Below are 24,216 nucleotides of genomic sequence, written 5' to 3'. Positions count from 1 at the left end.
TCAGGGGTTAAATACAGTCTATATTCACTGAGACATTTGTTTTTTTTTATAAGATTATGAGCAACAATGCTATTTTTATACATATCCATGTGCTTTTCTTTGAGGTGAAAAAACAAGTGTACTCCAAGTGATTTGTTTGTTTTTACGTTTATTTTCTAAATCACTTTTTTTCTTTTTAGCGGATGAGGAAATGATGAATGTGCAGGAAAGACAGAGCGCGGGGTTGAACCGGTAAGTCTTACCGTTGTTTTCTTGTTCTAGTAAAATGTTCTTCTATCATCCTGTTTCGCTCTGTATAAACAGAGAGGGCGGTATTCCCTGAGAAGAGCCGCAGATAACTAACGCACATATGCCCATCTGTTAGTAGCAAAGAGGGTAGATTGAACGATTTGTTGTTCTGGTGAGCCATTAAGCTCCCATTGTCATGTTTTTACATTTAAAATGAATGCAAAAAAAACGAAATAAAAAGAAACATATCTATCTATTTTTTGTAAACAGAAACGAATCAGCTCCTTTCCTTATGATGAGATATAAAATCATAAATCAATTAAAATGAATGAAATAAAAAAATGAAAACTTGAATGAACGTGGAAGCCAGGCCTCTTTTAGTGTTCAAACGATAACTTGTATAATAAACTAGATTATTAAAAACCTGAATTTTGTCAAACACTGGGGATGAACACAAAACTTGTTCTTTGATCAAAACTGAAATAATTGATCAATGCTTTAAATTAAAATGTAAATAATTTAACAATAACAAACACTTATAAAAAAGTACAAATATATTTTACATTATAATAAGCAGTCATGTTACATTTAAATGTTTAAAACTTAAAATAAAAAAGTAAGAATTTTTTTTTCTACTCTCTTGGTCTTTTGAAGTTTTAAAGAAATTAAAATTTGGACCAGCAAATTGTGCCCAGAATTTGACAACAGGCATTCACAAAATGTCACATTGCCCTACAATTCGTTTATGTGTTCACGTCTATCTATCTATCTATCTATCTATCTATCTATCTATCTATCTATCTATCTATCTATCTATCTATCTATCTATCTATCTATCTATCTATCTATCTATCTGTGTAAGGAAAAATAACAACTAATATACAAATGAATCATCAAGTAAATTCGCCAGCGGGTAGCTTTCTCGAAGTCTCTACATTATAACTAGTTATTGAGCTAGGTGCAAGATCTGAGGCCATTTATGTGCAGAGGGAATTCATCGCTTTTCGCTCATCAATAACTCCTTGGCAGTGAACTATTGGAACGAGTCGAACGCGAGGGGTGAAATACGGGTCACGCTGTCTAACTAATATTAAAATGCGTCCGCAACACTAGAGCTGGCTCGAGTGGGTGGATGGGGGCGTTTTCAGGTTGGTGGGGGTGGAAGAAAAAATCCTGATCACATCTGTAGGGTCTAGAAGTGAAATAAAATGCAGCAGATAAGGCCATAGGGGTGTTTCCTATTTCATGTGCTGAGGTGTGCCCTGACTGTTTGTTTTTGTTAAATTTAAACAAATATACAAATGGTTTTCAGTGGGTTGAAAATTAGATTTGATAAGACAGGCTCTTTATAAATTCTATATAAATTCAAGATTACTAAAAAGATTAATTTTCTTTTTTAAAGATGCTTCGTTATTTACCTCGTATCTATTCATGTTTAGATTCTAAATTGGACAGAAATACAGCGCACTGTCTAACGGGTTACCGGGCGGTCATATGGTAATAGCGTGCACAATAAACCCCCGGAACAAAAGAAACTTATTTTTCATCTGTGCTGTCACGTGTCCGCTTTGTGCCTAACGTGTTTGTGGCTGAATATTCAAGTGGGTGCTCCTAGATGTTCGAGATTTGATATGACTTGATGGTAAAAACATTTCTCTTTTCTTTCTGTCTTGCTCACTCCCTCCCTCTTTCTCAATTTATTTTACTTCACCTATTGGAGTGTTGAGGGGGAATGCAAGCCTAAAGGCTTAGACTGAAAATGAGAACATGACAGATAAAAAATATATCTTTTAAGAGTTAAATATATATTTTGTAGTATTGTATAAAATTTTATAAAACGTAATGTTCCTATAATAAACTGAGAGTCTGTGTTAAATTTAAGTACATGGCATTCAAGTGGTGCAGAGTCTATAAAATTGTTTCCATTCTAAATATAATATATACATATATCTATATACATATACACTGTGTATATATACAGCAGCCTATGTATATATATATATATATATACAGTATAGAGAGCGAGAGAGAGAGAGAGATAAACCACTTTTTATATTTCAAAAATATTAAAAAATACAATACAATATTCTCACAAGTTTTACCTCACACTTATTGTCATGGTCTTATTCCAGAAATTGAAAAATTGGCTGCATTATAAATAAGACTATAGCGGGGAACAGTTCAACAAACCTGTAGTGACATAATAAATTGGTTTCTTTTGGCGATTATAGGTTTTAAATATTAATGACAGATCTAAATTACTTTGGAAATAAATGCGTTAGTCCAATTCGGGATGGCAAAGAGGACAGTCAACATTAGTTTAAACTTACTCACTTTATTTTAAATTGGATTTTGTCTTTAATCTTACATCTGAAAAGAGACCTGTCTGTAGTCGTCTATATGTACCCTGTAGAACCGAATTTGTGTTCAAAACATCAAAATCGCAAATACGTCTCTACAGGAATACATGGGTGACTTATAAGCCACGAAAGTCAAGTTGGGTTTGTATTCGTCTAAATCCGACGCACGTGACTTCGCATAAAATCCTGTGCGCTTACAAACGTTGTAAACGATTGATTTCAAGACTTTATAGCCTATAAACAATTTATAGTGTCGTTTGCTTGGCTCCAACACTAATTACAGACAAATAGCAGCGATAAAAAGACAAGTGAAACATAGTCCCATGGACTTGAAATGTTTGCTTTGTGCTGTCATTACATGTTCTCCCGTTCTAAAATAAAACTAATATGCAAATAGCCTATATTAATCTGCCTGTTAAGTAACATGCAGTAAGAAAACGTAGTAAAAATAGCACTGGATAATGTTTTTTTTATTATTATTATTAGCAATTGCTGTAAAATATTTGACCAGTTATTAATAATACAAATGTTTGTAATTATTTAACAATAATGTAATTGTTTAAACGCTTGTGGTAAACCCATAAAACAGCACAAGTTCATTTTAAAACAGCCTAAGCTGATGTGGCATGTTTCGAGAGTATTTGCCCATTGTGTGTTTGCGTGAGAGAGGGAGGGGGTGGATAAAGGAGAGGGGGAGAGAGAGAGAGAGAGAGAGAGAGAGAGAGAGACAGAGAGAGAGAGAGAGAGACTTCGCGCACAATGGCGGAAAATTGAAGGTATATTTGCGAAAGCCCTGGTTCCTTATCCGGGGACTACATCGTCCTATGCCATTGGGCCATTATATCACGTGGTAAAAGTAACTTTACAGGGTTGCTCGCTAGTAGGAGGGCTTTATGGAGCAGAAAAACGACAAAGCTAGAAAAATTATTTTCCACTCCAGAAATTAATGATCATGAGCTCGTATTTGATGGACTCTAACTACATCGATCCGAAATTTCCTCCTTGCGAGGAATATTCGCAAAATAGCTACATTCCCGAACATAGCCCAGAATATTACAGCCGTGCAAGGGACAGTGGCTACCAGAATCACCACCAGGAGTTATACCCTCCGCGGGCGAGCTACCAGGAGCGACAGTATAACTGTGCAAGCATCCCTGAACCTGATACTCAAAGAGGACATGGACTGCCTCACGCGGGGCACCTGCTCGGGAAAGGGCAGTCTGCCTCATGTGAGCCCCCGCCGTTACCCTTGTCTCCTGCTACCCCTCCGGCTGCATCCTCCGCCTGCAATCAAGCCACTCCGGAGCATCCCAACAGCTCAGCTTCTGCCAAACAACCAGTAGTGTACCCATGGATGAAGAAAATTCACATCAGCACCGGTAGGCAACTTGAGCGTATTTCTATTAAGCACTATAAAGCTCGCCCCTCATCCTAACTCTCTCTCTCCGTCTGCCTCACTCCTTTTACACTCATCCCTTGGCCAGCCTCTGCTACGATAGGATAGAAGCCATTGAAATGGCACAATTGAGGCGGATTTACGACTAGGCATTGGTAATTACACCCACCATAAATTTTATAGCCGAGGTATACTCTGGGCAGTCGTATCACCATGTGGCTTCTCTTGTTATGAGTGTGAGAGAGTGAGGGAGATCTGGGACCAGAGAAAAACTAAGCTTTAAAATGTTGCATTAATAATTCATTGCTGAGTGCAAAGTGATTTTAGCCTTAATACAGAAAGCTGCATAAGTTTTAGATATCTTTAACCCAGCCTCATCCCGCTCTGTCGCCACCATTTCTCAGTTAAAGACACGCTTGTTTACCCTATCCTTCCCTCGCTGCTTCTTTTCTATTCTTTCTGTCTTTCTTTCCCTTTCCTTCTCCTCTATCCAGTGAACCCTAATTACAATGGAGCGGAACCCAAGCGGTCTAGAACTGCTTACACTCGCCAGCAAGTCTTAGAATTGGAGAAGGAATTCCACTATAATCGCTACTTAACGAGGCGAAGACGTATCGAGATCGCTCATTCCTTGGTCCTCTCGGAGAGGCAAATCAAAATTTGGTTTCAGAACCGCAGGATGAAGTGGAAAAAAGACCATAGGCTGCCAAACACCAAAGTCAGATCCACGTCTTCGACGGGAATTTCCTCCGGGTCCAACACAAGCTCGACGGCTGGCGTTGTGGCGGCAGCTTCCTCCACCAACACCATGTCAGCCTCCGAGGATCTCTCCGGAACCGAGCGTGGCGAGGATATTACAAGGTTATAAGAGAACTATTTGAAGGAGAGAGAGAAGGAAAGATCAAAATGACTGACTATTTATAAAATATAATATATTTTGTTTTCGTAGGTATCATGTGAGTAAAGGGGGTTCCTTTAAGTCCACAGTTATATAAAATGCATGTTATATAGCATGGATTACTGAGAATACCTATGGATGATTTTTCTAACGCGAAACAGGGTTTAATTTATCTAAAGCGGAATCAATAGAATATTTTTGTTTGTTTGTTTGTTTGTTTGTTTTTTCTTTTTTTTTCTCAGGAGAAATATTTTGGCCGAAGCAGGTTATGGATATTAATTTAAGTGTTTTTTGTGGGCCTTTCTTTTGCCCATTTGCCAAGGTGAAGTGCACAACTTATCTATTTATTTCTCACCCGAAGGAGGTGATACGTTTTTTTTGTACTGTAAATGAAAAACACTATCGTGGATATCGATAGATCTTAAACGTCTTTGTTTTATTTATAAAGTAAATCATGCTGTGAGTTATCTGTCGTATGGAAAGGTTAATATTTTACATTTTCATTTAGTTTTGTTGTGATGGCGTTGTGTTTAGGCTATTAACAGCAGATTGTTGTAAGATGCAATAAAACCAGTTTAGTGTATTTGTGCTAATTATAGTGGTCAATAAAACGTACGTGTCTATTAGTTTTACCTAGACTCAGGTGAATTTTATTAATGGCAATTTAAGTAAAATATCCGCGCGTAAACATCCACTCGTTTTCTATATCAATTTCAACACGGGATGCAGAGACTTTCATTTTGGTAGTCGGAATGTGTAGGCCCAAACGTAAAACCTCTAGCTATATTTAAAAGCAAAACGTACATCAATGGTTTGTCCAGGGATTATTTTAAAACATTCTCTGTTATTAATTTTTTTTTGTCTTTATTTGTGGTCTCTCCAACGCCGTCTCTCATATCAGAGCACAATTAGTGGAGGCTGTGCACCCTTCACTTTCTCGCGCATTCGATCAACGTGGCACGTAATTCAGGCCTTTTCAGCAGGGACCTTATCGCTCTTCATTCCGGAGGATGGCTTCCTGTTCGTTACTGATTTCAACATGGCTCCAAATGCCCCTAAAAATCAATTTCAGTATTGAAGAAATTATCCACAGATCCACTGCTTCTATTTCTTTCTATTTTTTCATCCTGCAATTTCAACTTTACCATGCTCGTAACTAATGAACTAATTCTCAAAACGCTGATAATAGACTCCAAACAATCGTGTTTAATAGCTAAACCAAACATTTATCGAAAACATTAAATACGTGTAAATATGTTAAACCATTTAAGGAGTAAACAAAAGTAAAATGTAACTTGAGACAGGCCCTATTTCTAGCATTTTTGGGGGGGGTTAATGAAGTATTCAAAAATGTTATGATGGTCATGCTGAGTTTTAATTACTTTTTAAATTAATGACGATTTTCATAATAGGTTGTGTAATTCGTTATTATGTAAAGGGAAATCTAATCAATCTTGCTAGATTCAGTTGCAGTCTGGCACAAATTGCAATACACTGTCATACCAAACAAAGCTGCAAAAACGTGTCAACAACCAGAAAGAGACGAAAGAAAATAGTTAAAATATTTTCGTAATTCTGATTTATTGTTCAGTTAAAATGTTTACAAAGAGAAATGCTCTACAGGTACCTGTGTGCACCTGAAAGTTCTCGTTCATACTTTGTCATATTGTTATTTTTTTAAAAGTGGCGCTAGATCCTGTTGAAAGCAACGTCATCGCCATATCAGATATAAGGAGCTAGATGGTCCATAATCTGCTCACTGTGGCCCTGCTAGTTATAATGTGACATGGAGGGGACGCTCTATTGTGAATGTTTGGTCTAAATGACATTCGATCCCACATGCAAACCTGTTTTAATCGTCATATTGTGACGTTTTTTTCTTTTTATTCTAATTTCTAAATGTATACAAAATAGAGAAAAATATTTGTAATTCTCCCTTGATACAAATTCAACATAAAAAGATGTACAGAAAATAAGGAATGTGTTTGATTAATTGTAAATCGGCCTGACTTGAATGAAGATTACACAACGGCTTGCTAAGTGGGGGGCTGAGAGCCACAAAGGAGTGAGTCATTTTAGACCATCAATCAAGTCCAGCAGCAATAGTGAATTGTATTTCTAATGTATTAAGTTGTAAAGCCACTAAATTGTGCACAAAAGAGTCACTTCAAAATATGTTTCAGCGGATAGTTTGTCCAAACCCAAATGGGAAGAAAGGCAATGGCCATCACCTAAGCTTGGCCATGACTTTGGAAAGGCACTTGAAAAGAGTAGGTGCAGAGCACCCAGAGACCATTGTGTGACTGAACAGCGGAGAAAAATGAATGTGCATGCCTAAATCGTATAGCGTCCCGGCGGTCTCTTTCGATATGCTGTCGCCTCCATGTCGCGGGACTGAAAAGATACTTTATTGAAGTTCGTGGCAACTGAGAAAAGTCGAGTTCAATTTGGGGACACATTTTCTGTCCCATTAGTTTCATTTCATTTCGGCCGACCTTTCCCACCCTGTGACCCCACTAGCTCTCCTAACGTGTACCTTCTGTGTGCACCCTCACATTGCTGGGGTTCCACCGGTGCTCCTGTTTTCATTGCGAGTTTTGGTTATGTTGATGTGCCATAGAAGAGGGACACCCTTATGTGTTTTTTGCTGTGTTCCTTCGCATCGTCGGAGATCGGTAAACTCCATAATGTCTTCTGTAGAAATACGTTTGAAATAACTTACTTTTAACTTACATCGGGGTTTTTTTAATGTTGGTAATGTAACTTCTACCCATAAGTCGTAGTCAGTTTTTAAGGCGAGTATAATTTTTTTAGACAAACAGGTACAAACAGTATACCGCTAATTTAGAATTCAGAATACACAAGACACACAGCACGTCATCGCACTGCGTGCTACTTGCCAGCCAATAAACGTTCATATAATTTTTGCCATATGTAAACGGAATTAAGCATTTAGTCGTCCACAACGCAGTAAACAGTGAAGCATATGTTAAGTAGTAATTCCACTCCAGTCAGGTTGATTATCTCATGATAAATAATATTTCTATACTGAATTAAATTGTTGAATTAATTTAAATCTAACTATAAAGTACAGTTTTAGGCTATGCCTGACCGTTTAAAAAAAGTAAGATCCTGCATAATATTTCCCCCCGAAATGTTCACGTTGAAATATAAATGCCTTTCCTTGGTAAACTTTAGGCTCATAGTTTTGGGACATGAGAAAGGAGGTCTCTTTAGGAACACCTGCTCGGTGTTCTGCTGATGTTACGCTGACACATAATTTTTGTTTAGTTGCTAAATTCAAACGTAAAAATGATGCCAAATCCAAACATCAAAAAGATGAAAACAGAAATGTAAACTATTTAAAATGAAGTCAAATCATTTGTTGTTAAAAACCTAGACAGAAAATATGCTCGAATATTTAAGAAATGCCAAGGTTGGCATTGATCTTTGGTAGATGGTTGGTAGGCTATACCTTACAGTTGATCAAAAACATTTGAAAACAGTTATGAGAGAATTGGTTTACTGCACAAAACATATGTTAGCGTAAGAGGACAGATTTATCCCCATAACTTAATTTATTCAGGGTGAACAACATGGCGCCAGCTGTTGCGCTAAGTCATGTTTCTAGGTAAAGTTGCAAATCACGCTCTTTGTAACGATCTATCGTACATTATTTAAAGACGATGTTGGCTATAAAACAGAAGGTAAACAGTAAAATACCTGTCAGGGCAAACAGCTTCAAAGTGAGAAAACTACTGTAAAAAAATCTAAACAGTAATCAGAAACATCAATGACTCTGAGATTACAATAGCTCATGATTATATCCATTTATCACTCATAATTGTGTCCCTTATGGAAATTTGATACTCTGTAAACAGGTACTCTTTATACATCCACACTGTAGTGAACTGTACCGTATAGGGAGGTGGACATTTCTATAAATCAACTGAATGATTGAAGGTTTGCCACGTCTGATACAAGTTATGAATGGCATACTGCACAACGCTTGCTCTAAAGCTTTGTACCTGCCGACAAGGAAAAAGAAGAGAACAAGAAGGAAGATCGTCACCTGTCTGCAGAAATTAAGGCGCTCATTTATCACAAGCTCTATCAAAATAATTGATTTGTTCATATACGTTTTGGTATTAAACACAACAAGGGTCGAAAAATCATTAATATGTCTATTTTAGTTTGCTATTTGAGAATATACACAATACATATTAAACTAGTTTCAATACCGCAAGTTTTGTTTAGTGCCACGTTATTATTTGCATTCGTTTTGCATTGTGCACGTTGCATTAAAATTTCGATGGTGTCAGTGGCTTCTACAGTAAACTGTGGCGAAAGGGAGACATGTACCTTATGTTATTGTCCAACGAGTGGTTTCACACCAAGGGCCTTTGTTCCACATCATCTCCTAACATTGAGGACATGATGCAAACATTGCATGTTTAAAAACAAATGCTACAGTTGTTTAAATTAGAATAACATTGTTGAACTATTACATACACAGTCTCTTATTTGTGCATCTTGCCACAAATTTTTGCAGACAGTTTTAAAATCCCATGACCTGAGTTCAGAAGACAAATGCAGATGTCACAGGCATTCGTTACTGGAAGAGGCAATGTTTGGAGTTCGACTCTTCGCACTTAAAACATTAGGATTTACAAAAATGTATTTGGAACCTACGCCATTTTTTAAACAATTAGTTTAAATCCCTATACAGTGTTGAATTAAGCTTAAGCAAATATTTTTCTTGATGATTTTGCCCATCCGGATACCTGTTGTAATTTTTGTAATTATGGTACATTATTTAAACATCTTAAACTGTAATTTGATTTGGAAGATTATGCATCCACAAAGCACATCTTAAAGGCCCGAAGCAGAGTTCGTGGTTTGTCTGAAAGATTAAGTATATGCAACCATGTTAAACTATTTATCTTTAAAAAATAAATAAAAAACTCATCAGAACAATTGAATTTTCTTATCATAAAATGGAACTATTAGTAGTGTGAAGTATGCTATGAAGTACTCACACATTCTCATTTTGCCTTTCAATTCGAAAATGCATTTTGTCAACCTTTTTGTAAGATAAGTGTCTTCTCAAAGCTATTAAGTTAGTGATGAAAGGTTTCAGTTCTTAGCATTGTTCTGAGGACCTCTGTGTAAACTGAGCCGTGGTAAACGACTTAAAACGCGCAGAGTTGAATTCGGGGTCACTGTGTATTTTTCCAGAAATTCGACAGCTTGACTCGTGAACTGGACAACATATCACTTTCGTACATATATATGTAATGTGTCAATATAATCATGTATTTAACATTAGCTTTTTTTCAATATGTTATTTCATATTTTACGAAAAACAAAAAGCATGAGCAAGGAAGAGTCTCCTCTTTGGGTTCAACAATCTCTATAATCTTTGTTCGGATGTTTTGCCCTTTAACCTTTAAACTCAATATGACCCCCAAAAGCTATGCCTAATGGCTACCCAAACTAAAGCGGACCGAGCGATGGAACTACGACATAAAAATACCAAGTGCGTTTGCGAATAAATATTTGTCACATATTATAGGCTACTGATAAGAAAAAAATAAGTTTGGCAATGCAGAAAACCAGGACACACCCCAGACTGTTCTCAGATTTAAAATATTTGGATTTATTCAGCGATAACGTTGAATCTAAACTTTAAGGGCGTTCTTTATACCTGCTAAATAATGAACGCTCGTTGCTTTTGTTAAGTTTCAACATGGATTCACCACAAACACGCTTGCTACTTAAGAGTCGCTGTTTCTGTTTTTCTGTAATGTCATCGTCAACTTCATTATGGTCTTTTGGGTAATGTTACAATTACACGCCAAACAAATGACAAACTATCATCGCTCATTTGGGGTGCCTTTGGATTGTTTCGAGGATATAAGTTTGAGATGTGGAGATATGAAGACCACTGAGACACTGTGACTGATCATGTAATGACAAGGATACTTAAAACAAAGTTCACTGTGTTGCCATGAGTATTGCGGAATGCACAACAGGGAGATGGAAGCTGCGCTTTAGGGACATTCACCAATCATATTTACCCCCCAAAGTGATGAAGGTAACAGCTACGCTACACAACATTGCAGTATAAGAGCGCCGTTGGGTGTCAGAAACGAAGAAGATGAGGTTGTGGAAAAGGAAAAATATGGCATTGGATGACAAGAGACGTCTTGACATGTTTCTCCTTTTTTCAGCATGCAAAGACAATTTGTCGTTAATATAACATATCCACCGCCATGAAATATTATTTAATAAACTGTAAACATGATGTGAGTGATGGAAGCATATGTTTCAAATGTGTTACATTATACAAGATTCAATATTTTTGTCAGTTTAATAATGTAAATTCTAACGAATTGAACATAATATTTAAACAGGTTTTATTGTTTTTCGTCAACAATCATGTCACTTATTTTGGTGATTGTACCAATTCCGTGACCATCAAATTCCGTGAAATGTTTATTTATTTATTTCCGAACCGATGTAATTATATTTAATACAGTTGTCTGAAATATATTTAAATATAAATAAGACATTTTAAAGTGCATTGTGTACTGCACAAAAAAGTGAAAAAAGCTAAACATGAACTGTTTTAAAATTAGCCTATAGTTGTAATTTTGCGGTTGTCCTGCAGGTGTCTTATACAATCCCGGAGAACGATTTATACGGCGATTTTTATCGTTTACGCAATTGGGATTTTGAATTAATTACTTTTGGAAAACAGTCCGTCATTCTAAAAAGATTCTTATATTCGTTTCTAAGGTTTATTTCTTATTATGTTAATTTTTGCAAACGCGATCAATCTGTTTCAATTAGGCCTACCACAGCACACAATGTGGAAGTGTGTAGGGTAATTTTAATAGTAAGATATTGTATTTTAGTTTTTTTTATTAGACAAACTGGACTGAAGTTGAGCACATCTGGACCTAAAACGTCTATGAGCGATTGCATGCTGATGTGCTAACGTTATTAAATAAATTATTAATCTTGATTACGATATCGGAAACACAGAAACATTTTACTGAAAAAGATTACTGGATTACCAAACCGATAAGAGAGAAGTTTCTAACGAAGGAGATGAGTGATCTTGTGATTGGTCCAGGTTGCTAGGAAACAAGGAGAGAAGTTCACAGAACAGCAGAATATCTTTTACACCCATTAACACAAAACCTGCAGTTCAACAAGGATTGCATCGCAGTTAAAGATGCAATGCACGTATTGTTTTTATTAGTATGAACTAATATCCCATCTTGCGTTTTTTGTGGCAAACTAAAAGTTGTGAGACAGGGTAATTTGTACTGAAACTGAGAAAGGTCGATGTATGAAGGGCCACCTGTGAACATCTGGTGTTTAAAGTGCTTTTTCTCTCTCGTTCAAGATAAGTACAACTAAATTGGTTGGGAAGCTAATGTAAGAGCTGGACCTATCTTAGTGTGTCCTCATTTAGCCCTAACACACAAAATTATAACTCCCCTGACAGTTTGCAACAAATGAAAGTATCTCGGAAGATCTGTAAAATCTCTTACTGGTCCATATCTCATGAGACGCTCTTACAAACTGTGTTTAAGGATGTGTTTATAATTCACAACAATACAAAAATGTGCTATAAAGAAGCTAAATGCTGATAGAAGTGATGATACCAAGAAGACACTGGGAAACGTGATCTTTTGAAGCTTATCCGGTTTACAAAGTTCAACGAAAAGTAAATATATAAATATTTGGTGTGTGTATATTTAATTTTTATATTTAAGTATAAACTCAATGCGTCCTGAAGACTCCATATTTCCCAATGTAGGTGTTTTTTGAAAGTCATGTTCTGTATAGGCACAGCCTAAAATTTTGGCTACAAAAAATATGCTAAATTGCAACACAATCTCACGGCAAATCGAAATTATTCGTACAATCTCATTCTGATTTCGCTCCAGTGACGTTAAGGTTTAAGGGAGGGGCTTCCTTTGTTCTAATAATCCTACGTTTTATATGAGTCACATTGTACGATTTCATACACATTTAACAATTCCCGTTAGATCAGTGTGAACATTTATTGCTCAGAAAAAAAACTTCATTATACAAATGCCGACTTTTTACTTAAAAACTTGTGACAACTTCGCATTGTGACCACTAACACCGGTTCCCACTATTCATGTCACATTGGTTGACATACCCTTAAAGTATAAAAGAAAAATTCTCTAGCTGCAACTGAGAAGTTCCCACTGTCACGGTATAGATGTAGAATTGTGTATTGAGGCTTTTGTCCAGTCCTCCGGGGTGTCTGCAATGTGTCTAAACATATGCGGTCATGAGGAGGTCACTAGACGCGCTGCTGCGTCCTAATGATTAATGTTATCTTCTCTATAGAGAAATGGCATTTATATGCTACAATTCGTACAATAAGGCGAGTGGGTGAAATAAGCTTTTACTGCCACAGAATATTATTTGTATTCTGAAACATGTTACATTTTAATGGGTTACAGCAAATAAAGACTTTTTGGCCATCACTATGTGAGAATGCCGTTGAACAACTTTAGCTCTAAAGAAACAAGGAAAACAAACTCCAATGGCTTTAAAAACAACCATTCGTTTATTGTAAATCAACGCTTTTTCTACATACAAAGACCTACTGCAGGAGTAACATTTGTGGTTAGTTTCCTCAAAAATCAAACCGTAATTGCAATTCACATTCCTTAAAAAAAATAAAACTTAAGGATTAAATTAGGCTAATTTTATTCTACTGTCCAATTGACCCTTGACATCATGGGTTTTTTATGGGTTTCACGCAGTTTATACTTCAAACAGTTTAAACTGTCAACTCTAAACAATCTTCAATCTGTAAATTCTATTCATATTTTAATAGGCCCTAATATGTTTTTTTTCCACAAAACTGACGTGATGGGTTCGTTGGCTTCACTGGACAGTGCATGGTACCACGGTCCACTCGACAGTATGAAAGGGGTACAAAAAATTAGGAATAATTAAAAACTGAACTAAGAGCTGTAAAACCGATAACAAATTACAGGTCATGCTTAAGGAAAACTTAAGAAATCTTTTAAAGTTCAGCCATTTTATTTAGCTTCAGGCTAGCACCAAATACAACACATTAAAATCTTTCCCTGCCCAATTCCCCTATAAATACAAAAATAAATAGTATATTATTAATGTTTATTGACGAAATGTCGCTGGCCTGCACAGAAATAATAAAACGAATATGCTTTTATGAAATACAAAGTGTCACGGTACTTATGGAGTTTAATATACATAAGAACAAACTGAAAGAAAACAATAATACTCTTACCAATACGGAGTTTCAATATCAATTTGGCTCTACATAGCAATTCTCATTAGATAGTGATTGAGGTTTAATCTATCACCAAATATTTTTGGTTATGTCATAACCCCTTGGACTTGCTGTATAGGCAACAGGGCAACGCCGTAGAGTTGCTCATACATCCCGTGTTGCATTTGTTTCATTTCTATGTTATTTCCAACCTTTCCCCTTTTCTCGTTTGTATCCTCTAGAGAGGCTCTCTTTGCATGGAATGGCTAAAGTGATGTTTTATCGATGTTTTATGCAGCTGTTTGTGTCAGCAACCACAAGAGCGCAGAAGGCAGGGAGGAATTATAAAAGGGTTGACACCCAGAGCGACCGGCGCGCTTTTGTGAGAGAAAGAAAAATGATTTATTGCTAGCAATGTGGTTCAAACAGAGTTCACTGAGAATTGTAGTGTACCGGTGGAGGCGCTGAGTTATGGTCTTGCTGAGCCACTACATCAAAGATTCCTTTTCAGATTTAGTGAATGGACCCAGCGGCATGAGACAAGGCAACAAACCTTCCTTAATTAGAAAAATCCCAAGATCACGCAGGCAACGTTCAAAAGTTGGATTTTATTTGGACTGTATACAAAAAAAATTGTTGTTGTTTTACTTGTTTAGAATAAACAAACAAACAAATAAAATAAATAAATAAACACAATTATCAATAATTGCAAATTCAATAAACAGCATTTATTGAATATCTCATCTACGGATATACGAGTTCACTTGTATTCCCTGCACACTCGGTGCAGTAATATTTCATGTTAATGGCGCAGCAGCTCGGCAGAATCTGGACTTGTAATATGCATAGTGAATGCTTCTATTTGACAAGGCTTGTGACAGCAATTTACTGAACTCAAAATAACAAATCGTTGTTAAAAAAAGATTGATTTTAGGCGTACAACCGAAGAGGATAGCCCCGTGGCTTCTTGATATTCTTCTTTAATAAATAGAATATTAGCCGTCCGGTATGACGCGTTGAAACGCGTGGGCAAATTTTAAAAAGAAAAACAAGCCTTTTAATTGCCGTTTAGAAACAAAAAGAAAGTATTTGTAAAGCTTTTTGGGGCTGTGCATAAACTGGTATTTTGTACAAGTGTGCGAGATGATATTAATACAATTCAAACAGTCTACTGAAGTCACCTATGCATGCTTATAGGGTTCCGTGTTATTATAAACATGTATTCAACAAAACTATTTCTGCATAAAATAAAATAAAGTCGTTTAGACTATTACCTATTGTCTTTGAAATAACGTTAGAAATGTCGATGACAGAATTGAGTGTGTTAGCAAATGCTCAAACCAGGCACTGTGGAGAGTTAATGAAAGTGGACTAGTCCTTGGCTTTTCAGTCCCTGCGCACAATTAATCACAAGTTTGAGACAAGCGTTTGTGGCGCTTTTCAAAGCTTTCAATGTGCAAAGGGCCATTATGTTACCGATTTCCAGCAGGATTTCGTCGCCCTTTAGTATGGGAAAATTAAGTATTTCTTAGATAATGTTACAAATAAGCAACTGTTTTAATTTCATGACAAAATGTAATCCTTGTTATGTCTGTTTATTATGCGTGCTGAATATTCAGCATGAGCATCATCCTTCCATCAGCTCTATGACATCACAAAGCTTAAGACAAAGGCTTATTCTGTCGTGGATACAAAGCTTCTTGTTTTTGTAATAAATTTATTAAGTATTTAAAATTGCTTTAAAACAACAAGTTAGCAGACTTCAACAAGTTCCCAAAGCCCATGCAACTGCCCTAAATTTCCCCGTTTAATCCATATTCGGGCTGCTTATGTTCTTTGTTCATCTAGACGTTGATTTGAATAATAGACGAAGCTTTTCTAACAGAGGATGACTGAAAAACATTTCTTTGGCTACCCGAGGGTTTCATAAGCTGTGGTCTTGTCGCTGCCAATGAACCAATGAAGAAAAGCTCGTTTTATCTTTACACGATAAGACGTTCGATTGAGATTTTATTTCAACGTGCATTGTCAGTACAGTAACGATCAAACCTCTTTGTTTGACCACACCCATTAATTCTACTGATGTCATTTCCTTTATGTCAAGATGAACCGAAATCTCACAACACGTCAATAAAGTGCACAACAATCGTCCCTTTTGGATTGATTCACGTATGTGTTGTACTTTCACATATCATCTTTATTTTCATTTTAATAACATCAGTGACGAAAGTAAACGTACGCTATAACGTTAGCCTATACGTAAACGTAAGAAAATGGTATGGACTTTTGCTGACATGTATTAGACAAAGCTAACACATCGTCGAGTCTGTTTACGAAATAAATGAAAGATTAAAAAAACAGGAAAGGTACACGAAACATTTATGCTGCGGTTAAAACTGTAAAGCGTTACACCAATACTTATTTAAATAAGGTAAATAAGTCAATTACTTTAAAATAGTCCACCTACCACACGAGGACAGAAAAGTTTTAAGGTTTCAATCGCTCACACTAAAATATGATATACAGTAAAAAAAAATGAAGTCTGCATTTTGCAATCCACTGAGGAAAGATCTAAAGAGACTCGATCCCTGACATGCACGTCTTTTCTTTCTGTCCAAATAGATCTCTCTTTCTCTCTGCCTCTCCCTCCCACCTATCTGCTCTCTGAACTCTGTCAACACGGACTCATCTCTGTAACCAGCTCACTTCTTTTCGTTTGTCCGCAGGAAAGTCGCACGAAATAGCAAAAGAGTTGAAGAATGCGGAGGAAAACGCACTCCTCGTTCGGTCGCTTTCACGCACTTTGCAACTCGAGCAGTGAGTGCGCGAGGCTATTGGAGGAGGGCCTCACGTGACCACCTTGTTTATCTTTGTTGGCAAACAATTAAAGACGCGAGTGAGTGTACTTTTATGTCTTTCTTACACCTTGTGTGATCAATTATCCGGTCCGAGTGATTAGAAGAATACAGAAAAATGCACAAACGTTATTTTCACGAACCGTACGTTAACAATGCATTCTTGCATAAGATATGCATCAGTAAATCTCATCTTTGTTATATGGAGCAACATTTCTCCCATTGTGTTATGCAGGACAGCTGTTCTGCAAGCACACAACCTGGCGAAGCAGACAAGCATGCAACTACACAGTATGGAGGCCGTATGTGGAACTTCAAACAACTCTCACATAGCCGGTGTTCCATTTCCGCCTTTGATGTCAGCCGTCGCGCGAACGAAACACCACAGATGAATTGCGTGGACCGGGCGGACGGAGACCCTTTTATGGACAACACTACGGAAAGAGACAAGAAGAACAATGTGTCAACTTTCTGCTCTTCAACCGAGATGTTTTACCCTTGGATGAGACAACCAGGCATAAACTTAAGATCCATTAAAGTCAGGGAATCAGGTGAGATAAAATGCTTTGGAGTAAATGAGATATATTGATTTGAATGACTTAGAAATACCCACTTAATCTGATCAGTCAGTCATATTTTGGTCGATAATGAATAACAGCTGTGTAAGATTTGGTTGTAAGTCAATGTGATTTGTCACTTATGTCAATGACTGACATCAATGGGAAGCACAGTTATTAATCAATTATCAATGATTTTGCTTCCCCCTAAATAGATGACTCTGAAATTATAGGCAAAATTTTAATGTAATGTAGACATCCTTTTATTGCAAAACAAGTAAAATGTGTCTTCCTACACAGTCTAAAACAATGCTGCTTTTTGATCAAGCTATAAAAAAAATATGTTTTACTATGTGAAAAGATGTCGATAATATATAAGTACATTTTTATAAGAGAAAAATGTACACAAAAAGAAAATGACAAGAACTTCTAAAAAAGTAATATTTTTGGAGACAGTTGTTCTCTGAACTTAATTAAGTTTAAACTTTTACTAAAGAGAGAAATAATAAAAAAAGGGGACTGCAATAGTCAATTGAATATTGTCGTAGGCTAAGCTTTTCTGGGTCACACAGATAAGACTGCTTCCCTTGCTTTAGCACAAACCACATTCTTACATGCACATAAGAGAACAAGTTTTCTAAAACACAAGAATTATGCTGTGAATAATTGCATCTAATGCAAATAATATCAGTGGGAAAATACTGACATGGCACATATCAGTGTGTGAGATTTAACCCGGGCTTATATGTACAGTAATACAACTATTTGACCATATATATATATATATAATTCAAGTGTCTCCTTAAAGAACTTTTGTTGATATTTAGGACAATGGATGAAAAATAATCTGCACACAAATCATTAGGAATCCAACCACAGTACCAATCATAGGAAATGGATAATTAACTCAGTGATTAGTCTACCAACATGGTCTTCCCACAGACAGTGCTGTATTCTCAGTACACTGATTTATCATGGGGGGGGTTAAACTTGCAGCTCAGCATATACAACGATGTCATGCTACATTTTCTCCAGTTGACAATGGAAAGACATTTGTGATGATGTTATGCCGTTTCCATTTCATTTCTATCTAAAGCCTATTAAAGGGAATGGTTCACCCAAACATTTAAATTCTGTCATCATTTACTCACCCTCATGTCATTCGAAATATCTTGTGTCTGCAGAACACAAAAGAAGATATTTTGAAGATTGCCGTTACCTCAAATAACATACTGTAGAACCCCATTGACTTCCATTTTATAGCCAACCACAGCACTGAGACGTTTCTCTAACCATCTTCTTTTGTGTTCAACAGAGTCATGTACAGGTTTTGAGCCACATAAGGGTGAATAAATGATGACAGACTTTTATTTTCGGGTAAACTGTCCCTTTAAGAGAGTTCTGCTCAGAGCCTTAGCAGTTGAGATCATTTACTCAATCCGTGTCTGATGAATATCATGTGTCTTCTATCTGGATGTTTCAGGTGATTCCAGGTACAGCAGAGGTGTAGAAGGTTCCTCAAAGAGAGAACTATGGGATGGCACTTGTTCTAACAGTAAACGCCCACGTGCGTCCTTCACCTCCTCTCAGCTACTGGAGCTGGAGAAGGAGTTTCATTTCAGCGCGTACCTGTGTCGCCCACGGAGGCTTGAAATGGCTGCACTACTAAAGCTCAGTGACCGCCAGATTAAAATCTGGTTCCAAAATCGTCGCATGAAGTACAAGAAAGACCACAAGGAAAAGCAAAAGGCGAAGTTCTCATACTCTTACATGGACACTGGAAACCAGCTCTCTGCGATTAGTGGCACCACAATGAATGCTTCAGTACCATTAGATTTCCAGAACCCGTTTGAGAAACCACCAATGTCTGTCATAAACTGTGTGAACTGGTGAAACTTAGACAGCTAGAGACTTTCTTCTGCTTTCAGACGTCAACTGTACCTGTCTTGGGTAAAGCCTTACCTCCAGACAGATGGTCCTACTTCAGTACTTAATTATCACACAATAATGAATGTCCTCTGACATCATAAGGTCTTTATGAGCAGTAAAATTCCAAACTCTTACATCACCACACACATACCTGTTGTGTCACTGGTTATTCTGCTCAATATACATCACATTGAAGGAACGTCAGGATTGATTCCTGATCTAGAAGATAAGTTAACTTGAAAGAGTCACTTTGCCAAGTTCATTCTGTAACAAATTTTCAGCCTGTACATGGCAAAACAGTTTCCATTGTGCATAAACTGCTTTAGTAATATCTCTACAAAGCTTTGAGGTTTATTGCACATGGATGCAAGCTCTCTATCTCCTGGGCACAGAAAATATGATTTTCAAAAAGCAATGGACATTAACATGGGGTAAAAATTCTCTCGACTTCTGTAAGTGCCCAACATATTTTTTATTATTCCCAAAATGACATGCCATTTTTCCCAGGGCATGCACTGAAGTTTATTTTAAGAGAATTCTGTTGATTTTAATGGCCAGAAATGTTTAAATATCCAAACCATGTCGAATTTCACTCTTCGTCTATTAATGACGCTCTGATGACTCTTGAGTTTGACCTCACACGTCTTCTTAAGGTGGAACTGCCGTTGTTGTATGATTTTGAATGTACGGTTCAATTGAATCTGAATTTATGCTGGTTGTTGAACTGACAAATGAGATAATCACTCCAACAACACAACAAGACTAATCTGCTATTTCACAATAATACGTCAATGTCAGAATGTACAGTGTCCTTGCATTTATGATGTGTATTGTCTTGTTTTTTTATCTGTGTATTCATTACATTTATGTGCAGAAGCTGGAATGTAATTTTAAGAATGTATTCTAGTTTTACCACCTTTAATCGATAAGTGAACTGTATAAGTGATCCATATCTGATTGAAAGCATGCGATTCAAAACTGAACGGTGGTTGTGGTTGATTGAATCTCTCTTGTTAGTCAATAAAGGTGAATGTTGTGCATGTAAATGATTGTCTCATTGTTATCATTCTATACTGGTTTGGTAAAAGCAACCTTAGGTTAACATAACAACAACTAGGAGTGAATCTTAATTTGCCTGAAAATTGAATCGCTAGTTTTTACTTTGATGCTTTCTGCATTAAGCAATACTGTACTTTATATTCTTAAAAGATATCCTTACATATATGCCTTCCTCCGCCCCCGCCTACCAACCTCACAACATTAATCATTTAGACAAGCCGCTCTCTTTCTCTCTCTCTCTCCCGAGCAGCTTCACAAGCGCTCAACCCGCTGGGCGTAATGACAGGCAGAGCACTTCTCTTCCAACCTTCCAACACATCCTTCTTCAATATGGGAGTTGAAGCTCAACTAGATAGAACAGATTTGGTTTTCTTCTTTCTTAAAAAGACAGTGTATTCTTCCATGTTAGCAGAACTGTGCTACAGCTGCGTAATCTGTGTAGAGGCAACGCTTGTGGGCACCGCCCCTGGCAGGGTGGGCGATGACTCAATTTGATTAATTGTGTTTAATTAGGGTGCCGTGGCGTGTCAAGCAAGGAACAGCAAAAAATTCCAGTTTCAAAAATATTACCTTCAGCTAAAATTTTAACTAATTGAGCAATTTCGATTCGGCCAATCTCGGTATTTCTGGATAAATCAATCTAGACCCGATATAATTGGTAGCCTAACTGATTTTAGCACTACCACACATTCGCAAGATAAATCATTGGACTAATTGTTAAAATTCTCAGCCCAGTTGTTTCCGGATGCAGATGACGATGCAGCTGTAATCAAGAGGATGGAAAGAGCCCTTTATTCCATCTGATTAAAGGAACAAATGATTCAGTAATGAATCGGAGAGGCTAAATTACAAAGCTTCGATTTTGTTTTAGCTATTTTTTCAAACCAGAAATAAATGATAATAAAATCTACTGATAAAATGATCAGCTAAGCGTGTGAACATATCTTTATTCGAGTGGCCGAGAAAGAATGAAACTGTGATGTGCTGCTGAATTTACCATCCATCACCACATGGCAATGTTCCATATGCAAAATAGGTGCTGGCCTCCTGGTGGCCCCTTAGAGCGACTTAATGGAATGCTGAGTGATTTTCTGTATTTAAACTGTATCTAACCTTGACTATGAGCATGGTTTAAAAGAATACAAAACTTGAGCACTGCCAGAGAACATCTGTTTATATGCATAATATATGGCTTTGCAATATGACTGAAATAGAAATTATGAACTTATATAAAATATGAAATGTAAACACACACACACGCATATAAACATATACATACATATGTACATAACACACACACAAACAAACATATGTATGTATATGTTTGTATGTGTGTGTGTAATGAGTTTGGTATATAATCAGTTAAACCAGTACATACAGTACATAGTACACACACACACATATATATATACAGTATATTATACTATTATAGTATTGCAGTATTTATAGATGGTAAATACATAGGTTACTTCATGCCAGGAAACCTTCTATCCTGGAGTGAAGCTCAAACGCTAATCAAATTCAACTAAGCCATCTTATCAACATCCTTGTATTTGTTTGAAAATTACAGGCAGGTGTTTGAACTGAACTCTGCAGGAAGGAAGATATCAAGAAGCAGAACTGAGCATGTCTAAATTAATATAACAAGAGAGAAACTCAGTTAAGAAGGCTCAGAGGGCGCACGGTAAGCATCTAATCTGTGCTGCTATGAAGCAAAGTGCTGAAAACAGAAGGAACACAAAACAGCATCAGACCTACATTTTATAATGGACTTCCTACTCAGATCAGGCAGTGTTTCCATGACGCAGCCCAAGGAGGTCTGTAAAACCTGCAAAAAGCTACCCATGTTCCCATTCATCTCAATGACAGTAACTCTGCTGGTGCAGGACCCAGTAAAAGCATGCAGTTTTAAAGTGAATTCTGTGAGAAAAACCGGCAATCGCTTGAGCTGTGAATGCCACGTCAGATCACTCTGGAGCTGCAGGAAAAGTAATATACTGTACATGTTGCTTGTATATATATATATATAAACTTATCCAGAAAAAAGGGTTCCAGGTGGTGTAGTTACCGCATCTGTCCAGCGGGGACCAGGGCTAACTGGTAACCACTTGAACCTTGATCCTTTGATGTGGCCCCAGGGAGTAATTCCGTTTACCATCTAAAAAAAACCAGATCTAATGCTACAACAGTTTGGGTCTGAATTAAAAGAACAGTACAAGAAGTCCAGCACATTCCTGAATCTTTCATTTAGCGCAACATGTAATTAATTTAAAGAAAATTAGCCGCAAAGCAACTTCAGTTTGAGTGTTCAGGAACAGAGATTTACTGGACCGATTTGAGGAGGGAAAAGAGAGAAAGATAAAGCCTGCATTGGATTCTTTACATTCTTGTGTGCATGGGCTGACCAGCAGTGATTTATGAGCACATTAAGAAGCATTACACGACCCCTGGCGAAAGATCGCAGAGGATGAGAGAGCTTGCAATGGCCACTCACACAATAAAAAGACCTATTCTTAGGCATTTAAAACCACACGGGGTGCGCAGCGCAAACCCACGGCACTACACAGCTGCATTGATCCAAAACTGGTCCTGATGTAATCCAAGTTCCTTTTTCGTCATGAAATATATATATGGGCTAACAAAATGACATATATATATATTGAGTGCATTTCTATAAAACACTTGGAGAGAAGAAAACTTAAAGGTCACCGATCAGTCATGTGTTTCTTTCACTGATACTTTAATTTCATTACTGCAAGAATGTATAAAGTGGAAAACAATGTTCTACTTTATTGTATAATGGAGCTTTAGCCAAGCACATACATCTGGGTTTCATTGAGAAATATTGCAAAATGCTAAGACTGATGTCATTCAGTGACTTTATGAAAACCAAAGTGCACACACACGCACGTAATGAAATGCACATCATGGACATTTCCCATAGTTTACATACACAACTAATTTAACCTATCAGTATCAATATCCCCATGAGAAAATCATCATTACTACAATGTAACCTAACCTCGACATTCGACAGTTAATAATGCTACACTATTTTAGCAGTATAACAAGATATTGGCTTTTTTGCATGCCTGTTTCTTTCATCTAAAGGTCAGTTCTTCCAAATTCCCCATTATTTTTCAACAGGGTCTTTTATTGATTTAAAGCACTAAGCTAGACTGACTCCACTAACACACTGGTCATCAACTTCACATCCCAATACAACACAGAATTAGATTACAGAGTACTCGCCCAATAAATTCATACTGGGAATTATTGAAAAAAAAATCCAGTTAAAGGGGCGCAACACATGACCCGCCATACGACATGCATACATCACATTCCAGATTTAGTTAGTAATCCCACAATCTAGTTAAGGATCTGGAAATTGGATCTAATCAATTAATTCTAAAGTCAATTTGCATAAGAGATGGTCCACTGGCCATTAAAATTCACAATTTGTCTTCAAACATCTCATGGCCTGCTACAATTTTAGAAATTAGAAGATACAACATTATATATTATCATGAAATATAGGTCCTTCGTACCAATTAAAAAGTAGAGGATCAGCCTCCGTGACCACACTTTACCATACAGACACTCATTAAGGATTTAAACCGA

General features: G+C 36.9%; 3 protein-coding genes across 3 annotated transcripts in view; all 3 read left to right on the top strand.

Annotated features, from left to right (window-relative positions):
- Positions 1-22,277, top strand: part of hoxc10a (homeobox C10a) — a 64,313-nt gene extending 42,036 nt beyond the window's left edge. The window contains exons 4-5 of the mRNA XM_057362932.1: positions 180-231; positions 22,166-22,277. The gene's annotated coding sequence lies outside the window, so the exon portion shown is untranslated. The remainder of the gene's footprint in view (positions 1-179; positions 232-22,165) is intronic.
- Positions 2,710-17,505, top strand: hoxc4a (homeobox C4a). The gene is made up of 4 exons (XM_057362933.1): positions 2,710-3,967; positions 4,479-4,845; positions 16,922-17,091; positions 17,286-17,505. The coding sequence occupies exons 1-4, from the start codon at positions 3,535-3,537 to the stop codon at positions 17,381-17,383; spliced, it is 1,068 nt and encodes a 355-aa protein (XP_057218916.1). The 5' UTR covers positions 2,710-3,534; the 3' UTR covers positions 17,384-17,505.
- hoxc3a (homeobox C3a) lies at positions 17,439-19,500 on the top strand. The gene is made up of 2 exons (XM_057319746.1): positions 17,439-17,601; positions 19,091-19,500. The coding sequence occupies exons 1-2, from the start codon at positions 17,439-17,441 to the stop codon at positions 19,498-19,500; spliced, it is 573 nt and encodes a 190-aa protein (XP_057175729.1).
- Positions 22,278-24,216: the final 1,939 nt, after the last annotated feature.

This window comes from Triplophysa rosa, linkage group LG21 (assembly GCF_024868665.1).
Source record: "Triplophysa rosa linkage group LG21, Trosa_1v2, whole genome shotgun sequence".
Classification (NCBI taxonomy): Eukaryota; Metazoa; Chordata; class Actinopteri; order Cypriniformes; family Nemacheilidae; genus Triplophysa; species Triplophysa rosa.
The sequence above is the reverse complement of the archived record's forward strand: the minus strand, read 5'-3'. Positions and strand labels throughout refer to the sequence as shown.

What these genes read in the sequence shown, in the direction of transcription:
- hoxc4a (XM_057362933.1), top strand. Translation starts at nt 3,535, where the DNA reads ATGATCATGAGCTCGTATTTGATGGACTCTAACTACATCGATCCGAAA. An exon ending in CGTGGCGAGGATATTACAAG is followed by an intron (nt 4,846 to 16,921) that starts GTTATAAGAGAA and finishes GTTTGTCCGCAG; the next exon opens with GAAAGTCGCACGAAATAGCA. An exon ending in GCAAACAATTAAAGACGCGA is followed by an intron (nt 17,092 to 17,285) that starts GTGAGTGTACTT and finishes TGTGTTATGCAG; the next exon opens with GACAGCTGTTCTGCAAGCAC.
- hoxc3a (XM_057319746.1), top strand. Translation starts at nt 17,439, where the DNA reads ATGAATTGCGTGGACCGGGCGGACGGAGACCCTTTTATGGACAACACT. An exon ending in CATTAAAGTCAGGGAATCAG is followed by an intron (nt 17,602 to 19,090) that starts GTGAGATAAAAT and finishes TGGATGTTTCAG; the next exon opens with GTGATTCCAGGTACAGCAGA.